Consider the following 9,626-nt stretch of genomic DNA (forward strand, 5'->3'; position numbering starts at 1 on the left):
CTTTCGATTTGGGCAGATCCAAAATATTTATAAAAATAAAAAGAATTATAAAGAAAGACATGAAGGACATCTTATCTTCACGCCCTCAACTCTCCACCAATCACCTCCGCAATTCGCGGCCCCCTACCATGAAATTATTATTTTTTATTCTCGTTTTCCAGTTCCATACAAAAATAAAATATATATATAAAAGATAAATACACCCTTCCTTCCACAATCGTACATTTTAAGCTCAACTAATAATTCGGTGGTCTCCTCACGTGTTGATGACTCTTTATGTATCTGACCGATAAATTGCACAATGCATCGATCAATCAACTCAAGGAAGAAAAGGAGTTGAAAATTATAATTCTACAATTTTGAAGGGATGTAGGTTTTTTAAAAAAGGAACAAGATGCATTTTCGAATTATCTTCCACGAGTCTTGTTGGGAGTCTTGAGATCTTCTTTTTATTTAATTAATTAGCCAAATAAAGAAGGGCAAACACATAGGTCTATACATGGAAAAAAGGAGATCTAGGTAGAAGCTTTGATTTGAGCTATTCTAAGAGATGGGTGAAATTATTGAGACATGAAAGGCATTACTGTAGATGTAAACGCATGAGAGATTAACGAAATGATAATAATGATTTTGTCATTTTGTAATAAGATCTTATCTAATATTTAATAATTACTGTTAATTAAACAACATGCACGAGCTCTAATGAACTTTCTTGTTTATAGATACACAGCCAACTCATCTCTCTCTCTCCTCTCTCTCTCTTCTCTTTCCTCCTCCTCCTTCCTTCTGCTTCGATCACTCAGCACCGTCCCGCGATTGGTTCGTCGCTCCGGTAGCGACCTCTGAGCTTCTTCCTCGGTTTCTGCTTCTGGGTCCTCCTCGGCGGCGGGAAATCTTTCGGCTTTCTGGAGTTTTTCCGGGGGAAAAAAGAAGCAAGAACCGACGATGAAGATACAGTGCGACGTGTGCGAGAGGGCGCCGGCGACGATGATCTGCTGCGCCGACGAGGCCGCGCTCTGCGCCAAGTGCGACGTCGAGGTCCACGCCGCGAACAAGCTCGCCAGCAAGCACCAGAGGCTCCTCCTCCACTCCCTCTCCAGCAAGCTCCCTGTTTGCGACATCTGCCAAGTGAGTCAAGTGGCTTCGGTTCGGTTTCTCAGTTTCTTTATCAATTTCTTTTCTTTCTCTTCTTTATGTGGTTCTTGTTGGAGCATGCATGAGATCGAGCGACGTGGCGATGACGTTCTGCCTTCTAAACTTCTTCTTCTTCTTCTTCGCTCTCAAGCTGTGAGAGAAATTGTACTGGGGAATCGAGGGGATTTGTTTGGGGGATCTCTGTCACTGGTGGTTGTTGAGGAAAGAGGGTTCATAAACATGTCGGGTACCTGAATTATGTGTAGATTCAGCTGATTTGGGTTACCGAAAGCTTAAAAAGATTTTGATCATAATCGGCTTCAGCTGAGCAGAGTAGTGCACAGGGGTTGCGTTCTGATGGTCGGTTGGGTCAGATGAGTGTTGATTTTAAAGGGTGGTCAAAGTTTGAACCTTTTTTTCAGCCACAAAACTTGTAGGAAGGACAGAAACCAGAATTTGCCTCGAATAACGTTGAGATGCGATGTGGTTCCTCTGTTTTCCAGATCCAGGGTCATACTTTGACTAGGATTGATCTGGGGGGAAATAGCCACGCAAATCGTAAGCTCGAATCCATCTTTTGCCGGAATCAACTGCTTCCTGCTCTTTGAGAGTTGATATTTGTTTGATTGTGGCAATATTTTAGGACCTCGAGGCGACTGTTGGGAGCCTCTAGCAAAACCCTGGTCCTATCCAAAGTGGTCCGACCCTTCCCCGGACCCTGGACATCACTGGACTTGGTGCACCGTGGCACAGTTATGGAAAGATCTTAGGAAGAAATTGAACAGTACAATGATATGTTGAAGTAGTTTCTAGTTTGATGTGCTTTAGAATCAATGAAACGCGAAGATACGCTAAAATGGATGACAGCAAGCATCAAACAAGTGTATGATTAATTAAAACAAGATTGTAAAGCAAGTTGGTTCTAGTTGATGAGAAATTTTAGCTCTCTCTCTCTCTCATAACTACGTTGCTATACAGGAGAAGGCAGCTTTCATCTTTTGCGTGGAAGACAGAGCTCTCTTCTGCAAGGATTGTGATGAATCAATTCATCCCGCCGGAAGCCTGTCTGCAAATCACCAGAGGTTACTGGCAACTGGAATCAGAGTCGCTCTTAGCTCTAGCTGCACCAAAGAAGCTGAGAAGACTGAACCTGAGCCACCAAGCCGGAATAAACCTCATACCTCGGTGAAATCGCCCCAACAGGAAGCTCCCAGTTTCACATCTTCGTGGGGTGTCGATGATGAACTGCTACAGTTGCCAGACTTTGAATCCTCCGACAAGGTAAGGGATTACAATGTCAATGCTGGAACTCCATGTGCTTTTCCAGCTGTATTTCCCTAAAGAACCTATAATTGCTCAAATGGGAAGCCACAACCTGCCGTATGATGATCATGAACCCCCAAAAATCTTCAAAATGCTTCTTCATAATGTTATTCTCTTGACTCTACTTCATAGACTGCAAGAGTCATAAGGACAACCACTAATTGAAATTCAACAGAAAGCATTTAACACATGACTGCTTCAAATAGGTGATTTTCTTCGAGAGATATGAGGGTAGAAATTGCATGTGCTAGAGATGTAGAACAAGTTTATGTTTCTGTAGCAAGTACAGCAAAGTTTATTCAATTACAGGACCACATCCTTCTTATGTTGGAAATCATATGCTATATCACACACGTCTCGAATGAGTCTTTGGCTTATATTGCATGTGCAATCATTGAAATCAATGTTACCATGTTGCAAGTGGGATCATTGAAATTAATGTAATCTTCGAAAATGGCAAACATTTTCCTCCCACTCCGTTCTGTATTTAAAAACTAACGATTGCCTTTATTTTTGCAGAAGGAACAACTCGAGTTTGGTGAGCTAGAATGGCTCGCCGATATGGGTCTCTTTGCTGATCAGGTTCCTCAAGAAGCCCTAGCCGCAGCTGAAGTTCCTCAGCTCCCGTTGCCACCCTCAAGCAACTGCACTTCATACCGGACCTCGAAATCCCAGATGCCTCACAAGAAACCTAGGATTGAATACGTAGATGATGACGACGAGTTTTTCACCGTTCCTGATCTTGGCTGATAAGAAAGAGACACCGGTGGATCCTCTCTGCACTGACATATGTGTATGTATATCTACATATATGCGTAGGCATCTACTTCTATGTAATGAAGGAAACCTTAGATTAAGAATCGCCTCGTGATGTGAGGATATACTGCATCCTTTCATTTTTAATTTTTTTGGTCTTTTTGCAATATTCTTTTTGTAATCTTTTGGAACTACAAAGCAAATGTCCCATTTGTTTGGCTTTTGAAAGCTGCTCGGTGTAATCTCACCCCTTAAAAGTCATCCACTAGTAGTTCGATCGATCGATCGATATAATCCTTGCCTGTCGTTTGAACTTGTGGAAGACATCGTTACCGTTGCGAGATGATGCGGTCGCTTGGCTTGAGAATGATAATTGCATTCCTTGCTCTTTAACAAGCTAAACTGAATAGAATATTAGGGAAGAAGCGACTGCACCAACCAGGAAAGACTCCCACTTGCTTATTCATTTTTTATGTTCGGCTGTCAATCAACCAAACGTTTTTAGAGAAAGCTGCCCGGTGTGCTTTACCTGCTTCATCAGCTCGGGTAAAAGAGAATGATTGGCCAGTTGTTTTTGCCGTTTGACGTGTCCTGGAGAAACGAAAGATTATTTCGTGCGTACTTCACCCTCCGAGCCACTTCTGTGAGCCTGATTTTTGGATATATCAAGGACATCCTTTTGGCTCAAATGGTCTTCCCAGAGGGATGGAAGAGAGCCGTATGAAAATTGAACAGCCCCTCCCCCTAGTTAGATCATGCTCTACCGCCGAGCTCTCTAAAGGCAACCCGAGTCCCAACTTCGGTTTTTTAAGGGCGCGTTACATAACGATTTTGTTCCCAGGAATTGATTCTGAATAAAAAAAACGCGTTTGATAATTGTCCAAAATTTTTAATTTTAGAATAGAATTGCGTTTAATACCGTGTTCAGTGATTATTCCAAATCAATTTTTTAATTTTTAAATAATTTTTTCTTTTTTCCTTTTTTTTTTTTTTTTTTTTTTTTTTCTTTTTTTCCCTTTTCTTCTATTCTTCTTCTTCGTCGGGGCTAGGCGAGATTGGCCTGGCCACCAGTGGGGCTGGGCGAGGCCCGCCTGGCCACCGATGAGGCTCAGCCTCTCCCGATCTAGCAAGGTCGAGCCTCGCCTCGCCTCGGCTCGGAGGGGCTGGGCAAGCCTCATCCAGCTGCCAGCAAGCTCGCCGGACCGGCGGACAATGGACGGCGGTAGACGGAGGCGGCGGGTGGCAGACGAGACGGCGGCGGCGGTGGGACGGCAGTTGCAAGATGACGGAAGGGAAGGAGACTTTCATTGTTTTGATTCTTTTTTTGATCCTCAAATAGAGAATCACTTTTTTTATTTTTTTATTCTCAATTCTTGTCCAAATCTGTTTCCGGGAACAAAAATTTTACCAAACGCAATTCTCGTCCCAAATTGATTCTGAGAACAAAAAATCAAAATCAGACATTGTTTAAATGATTACCAAACAGTGCCTAAGACTACATCGCTATCGCCTCTGTCTCCTCTTTCACTAACCAAGAAGTTGAAGAAATTTTCTACAGCCATTGAATCTGCAGCTTCAGTTCAATCAGGTGGTACAACTACTAAACCAATGCAAATCATACTCGCAGCAACAACAGAAACAAGAAGATTCAGTAACCAAATGAATGGAAGCAACGGCTAGATTGCAAGCCTGTATAACTTTTGGTAATCTGCTAGAGACGTTTTCTACATTGCTTCTCAGAATGTGACACTACAAGATTCATCAATCAGAAAAGCCAATTGACACTGATATTGCCAAGCCACATGAAGAGCGGAAACTGAGCAAGGGCAATAAAGATCAACAGATAGTGGTGCCTGCTTGAATCATAACTCCTCACCTCCGCAAACAGAACTCGCTTCATGGTCTTCACCAGAAAGATTCCCATGCACAAGCAGGTCCACGGCATCAGCACGAAGTACGTGTATCTCAACACAATCTTCCCAAGAATTGCCAAGCACAATCCTGTGAAAGTATAACCAGCGTATGCCACGATGTCCAGCAACGGTGCCTCACCACTACCCAATGACAGTAATGTTACTTTTAGCAGTCCTACTTGCATACACCAGCCAAGCGATCCTTTGACAAACAGCCAGTTTAAGGCTTCAGGGCTGAACCTGCAAATGAGTGATTCATGAAAAAAGTGAGGGAAAAAATCCCAAGGTTCAGCAGCAAAATGGGAGACCCTTGGAAGATATTAAATTAAGATTTAGAAAAGAATCTTGAAACTAATTCGTTCCATTATCACAGCATTCAAAATGGCCAACAGGCACAAAAGTAGAAGAGCAGGAAACACCAATTTAAATATGCTTTAGCTACCTACTTTGCCCTTTGCCTCAAGCAAAGAGCAATAAGTTTCAATTAACTCAGAATATAAACCCAGTGAGTCGAAGCCCAATAAAACAAAAGTGAAAAAAGAAATGGGAGTGTCATGAACCAAGAAGAAATTATGCCTAACATTTTCAAATATCACAAGCGAAAAATGCTGGCTCCTTTCCATCAAAAGGATAACCATTCTTGTAACAAAAAATGCCTGCACCTTCTCTGTAATCATGGCAACCTCTTTCCATGTTTTTCAAGGAACCCCTTCTGGAAAGATTGTCACTGCAAAAATTGCCTTCTGAGGTATAGATTACTTTCCATTTTCATCTGAAATATGGCTTTCCAATATAAGCCATGGTGTGGAAAAAACTTCAATGTTGAAATATATAAACTTGTCTACGAAGGTCTATTCATAGCTTAGCATAAGAAACCTCTTCATAAAAAATTTTCCTAGAATGACACTGCGGTATCAAGAGGTTGACAAAACTGGGAGCAAAAGTAGGACTAAGACCAGTAATTTGTTGAGAATAACTCTAGCAAACAAGAGATCTATTCAGTGCAAGATACAAACTCCTTATCACTTACTTCCCCTGAAGACCCAACAGCACGCCTGCAAGAACAACATAAGTACCAAATGCCATAAGCGGAATGTACAAATCTGGAGCATTAATGTCATATATCGGGGGCTTATATGACAGCCTGCCTCCCACTGGCTCAGTAATTCGTGTCCAGTGCCCCTGTGGAAATGGTACATGGTTGAAAAATTGTGAGTGGTCTGAAAATTGAGTACAGGTGCAGTAATAAAGTTTGATGCGATGTTAGGACTCACCCTATGGAGGAATGGAAACATAACCACCTTCAACTTGTTCCTCACATATTGGTCATTCACTTGAAAATAGTACTGAGGATCAGAAAAATACCTGCTAATCTGTCGTCAAGAAAGCATTGATCATACTGTTTCAGTAAAACAAGAAAAAGAAAGAAAGATACAGTGATCGACTATTAAAAACTATGTCTGCAGGTCTCCCACTCATGTAAATAAAACTCAACTGCAAAAGTGATGCATCAGTAGGGAAAAGCACAAAATGCAATATACATGGTTTAACCAATATTCAAAGCATTCAAAGAATAGTTTATCCACTTTCCAAAGAAGTTAAGTGCCAAGTGGTACATTATTGTAAATGAAGAATGCAATCAAGGAACTTCATTATCTTCATAAGAAAATTATTCCTTTTGATGTTAGTGATGGAGTCTCTTTGCATTTATGATTTAAAGCATCAAAGTACCAGTGTAACAAAGCAATTCAGTATATTGAGTGCTGCAAAATTCACATATTTAAAAACTAAAGTGCAAAGGCAATCATGTAAACCACAGACAGCTGAATGATCAGGCTCCTAAAGGAAGCCTGTTCAAGCCATGTCATAAGTTCTGAAGGGCAAACAGAGCGAGTTCAACTTCTACGGACAACATGGTCAAGAAAAAGGACTTCTGTATAGTATAGGTTACTGCCCAAGAAGCAGCGAATCCTCACACATCAAACACCTTGCAAGAAGCAACCAGGTTTGCCGCCCGCTCTCTTCTAGTTTTGTTTTACTTCTTTGTTTGCCTCTTTGTCACGTGGTGTGTAGGGAAGAGTGTAGTTTACCTCTTGCCCTTAACTATGTGCTCAATTTGGCAAATTTTCTTTTCATCAAAAGACAAATATATACAACCGCCAGGATGCTATATTGATGATGAAATTTCAAACAGCATAACCTGTCCTTCTTCATGAAGGTATTCAATAGCAATGCACAACGTAATATGAACAAGCTAACTAGCGTCATTCAGCTTGTCAGTCACAGAATCATCAAAATACAATTGAATGTATAGCTGAAGCCTCATACTTACATTACTTTGCACATACTCAGAGCTAGATCCTAAAATTTTTTCTCCATAAGCACCAAGCCCACCACGGATAAGTCCTGAACCAGCACCATAAAAAGTATTCCCAAAGGGGGTGGGCTGAGGATTTGTTGGAGGTATGGGCACCCCACCAGGCTGTGTGGCCGGATTGTTATACATTCCTGCAAATTGACATACAATCAAGAGAATTAGAAAGAAGAACAGTCAGAACAAAATGGGCAGACTAAGTAGAAGCCAAAGTGATGATAGATAGATGCAATCATGTCCTTCACCGCTCTTGTATTGCTAGCTCATCCCACTAACCTTAAAAAATTTAAAGAACTCGCACATTAACATTAACAGGTTATGTTGAAATAGACCTTCTAGACACTTCTACAAATTATCGAACTACCAAAAAAAGACAATGATGCAGTGCTTAATTATTCGTATCATATGTGATAATTGACAATCATCAGGTGATCTTTCAAGAGGACTACAACTATGGTAAATCTAAAAATCAACAGGAGTATTCTATCTCCAGCTCTCAGAAACTGATACAGCCATTAAAGAAGTCAAATCCATCCTCCGTACCTCTCTAACCCAACTCTAACCCAACCCAATGTATTTGTATAGCAGTTGAAATTGAGCAAAAGCACTCAATATAATACAACTCCATGATAATAACAATTATTTGGGCCACAGGTTTGTTGAAGCAAAATGTCTGTTAAGATGACAACTTACTTATTGGCATTCTTTAAAGTAAAATGACTAAACACCTCCCCATGATTTTCTTCATAGTTATCAAGCATATTCAACATCATCTACTAGGTCTTGAGGTCCTCTTACACACAACAGGAGAAGATATGAGAGGACCAAAATCCTTTTACAAACTTAATTTCATTCAGAACATCATCAACCTCTCACACCTTAAAAGTGACTTCTCCAATTTATTAGCCAGTTATACCCGCCAAACACAATTTCCAGCCAGCTTCACTAACACAACCTTCATCAGCAATCCTCAATAGAAGTCCTAGGAAACATCTCCACATAATCTACTTTCTTCACTTGAGCCCGCCATCTCCACATTGCTGAGGAACACCTACCACGCCACAACACGCAACCCTCAAGCCCCATAACCCAACTTCTCAACCCTCATTGGAGTAAGTCCAACAGCAAAAGCCCACTAAATCTTCCATTACCCTCCCTCCTTATCCCCCTAAAAAAAAAAAAAAAAAAAAAGGCCTCGCATAGCCAGCAACATCAACCATCATCTTTCCCCGCAGGCAAAATCTAAAGCATATTGCCGAATGCCCATCAGGGGAATCCCCAAAATCTCTTCCCCTCAATCCCATCCCACCCACAGAGCAGCCCTTCAGTCCCGAAAAAGAACCAAGCACTCTCGAGCTCGACCCGGCAGAACTCCCGCAGCCTCAACACACTCCCAACCTCCACAGTTCCTCAACCCTATCACCTAGAATCACGCCATCTCACACAGCCTCGAGCACTCGCGATGCCCCAAGCACCAAAATTTCGCCTGCCAATCGAACTCGCTCGCAGCGAACCAGAGCCTAGAAACTGCGATCGAGGAAAGGGAAGCGCAACGCAGGACGACCCGATCCATGCGCGCGGGCACGCATTGGCAGAATCCGGCACGAACGGAAACGAACTCGAAGAATCGAATCGATAGGAAAAGAATGAAGAAGGGGGAAGGAAGGAGAAATCGGACCTCGATCTCGGATTCGAGATTTGCAGAGAGAGTTCGCGCGCGGAGCAGATCCGATCTCGAAACTCTGCCAGAGTCGAGTCCTGCAGAAACGTCGGGCAGAGAAAGGGGGGCCAGTAGGTTGAAGGCGAAAACATAAAACACAAAAAAAAAAAAAAAAAAAGCACAGTGACACGTGTAAAAAGATTTTTCGCAAGGAGGGTCCTTTTTTCTTTTTCTTTTTTTCTTTTCGGTATTTCCATATTCAACGTATACGTATTAGTGTTGCGTTAATTTTTTGAAAAAATATAGTACACAAAAGAACCCATGATTGAAAATCTCTAACTGTAAGACACAAAATAGAAGCTTGAAATGGAAATGAATAGAGAGAGAGGGAGAGAATTAAAAATGAAAAGGCATGAAAAGAAAAATACTATTAATATTGTATTGAGAAAGTTCTCGTATTTCCTTG

The 9,626-nt window shown here is 41.6% G+C and overlaps 2 protein-coding genes across 2 annotated transcripts; one reads left to right on the plus strand and one right to left on the minus strand.

Annotated features, from left to right (window-relative positions):
* Positions 1-719: 719 nt before the first annotated feature.
* On the plus strand, positions 720-3,474 carry LOC104456239 (B-box zinc finger protein 24-like). Its single transcript, XM_039300994.1, has 3 exons — positions 720-1,128; positions 2,113-2,415; positions 2,977-3,474. Exons 1-3 carry the CDS (start codon positions 946-948, stop codon positions 3,205-3,207), a joined length of 717 nt encoding a protein of 238 aa, XP_039156928.1. The 5' UTR covers positions 720-945; the 3' UTR covers positions 3,208-3,474.
* Positions 3,475-4,752: 1,278 nt separating this feature from the next.
* On the minus strand, positions 4,753-9,303 carry LOC104456240 (protein YIF1B). Its single transcript, XM_010070989.3, has 5 exons — positions 9,179-9,303; positions 7,459-7,634; positions 6,401-6,499; positions 6,157-6,308; positions 4,753-5,366 (listed from the first exon to the last, which is right to left on the minus strand). Exons 2-5 carry the CDS (start codon positions 7,630-7,632, stop codon positions 4,979-4,981), a joined length of 813 nt encoding a protein of 270 aa, XP_010069291.2. The 5' UTR covers positions 7,633-7,634; positions 9,179-9,303; the 3' UTR covers positions 4,753-4,978.
* Positions 9,304-9,626: the final 323 nt, after the last annotated feature.

This window comes from Eucalyptus grandis, chromosome 8 (assembly GCF_016545825.1).
Source record: "Eucalyptus grandis isolate ANBG69807.140 chromosome 8, ASM1654582v1, whole genome shotgun sequence".
NCBI lineage: Eukaryota > Viridiplantae > Streptophyta > Magnoliopsida > Myrtales > Myrtaceae > Eucalyptus > Eucalyptus grandis.

Bases quoted from the DNA above. Each gene is read 5' to 3' on its own strand.
- LOC104456239 (XM_039300994.1), top strand. From the start codon at position 946: ATGAAGATACAGTGCGACGTGTGCGAGAGGGCGCCGGCGACGATGATC. The intron at 1,129-2,112 runs GTGAGTCAAGTG...GTTGCTATACAG, and splicing joins CTGTTTGCGACATCTGCCAA to GAGAAGGCAGCTTTCATCTT. The intron at 2,416-2,976 runs GTAAGGGATTAC...TTATTTTTGCAG, and splicing joins ACTTTGAATCCTCCGACAAG to AAGGAACAACTCGAGTTTGG.
- LOC104456240 (XM_010070989.3), bottom strand. From the start codon at position 7,632: ATGTATAACAATCCGGCCACACAGCCTGGTGGGGTGCCCATACCTCCA. The intron at 6,500-7,458 runs GTAAGTATGAGG...TCTTGACGACAG, and splicing joins CTGAGTATGTGCAAAGTAAT to ATTAGCAGGTATTTTTCTGA. The intron at 6,309-6,400 runs GTGAGTCCTAAC...CCATTTCCACAG, and splicing joins TGTTTCCATTCCTCCATAGG to GGGCACTGGACACGAATTAC.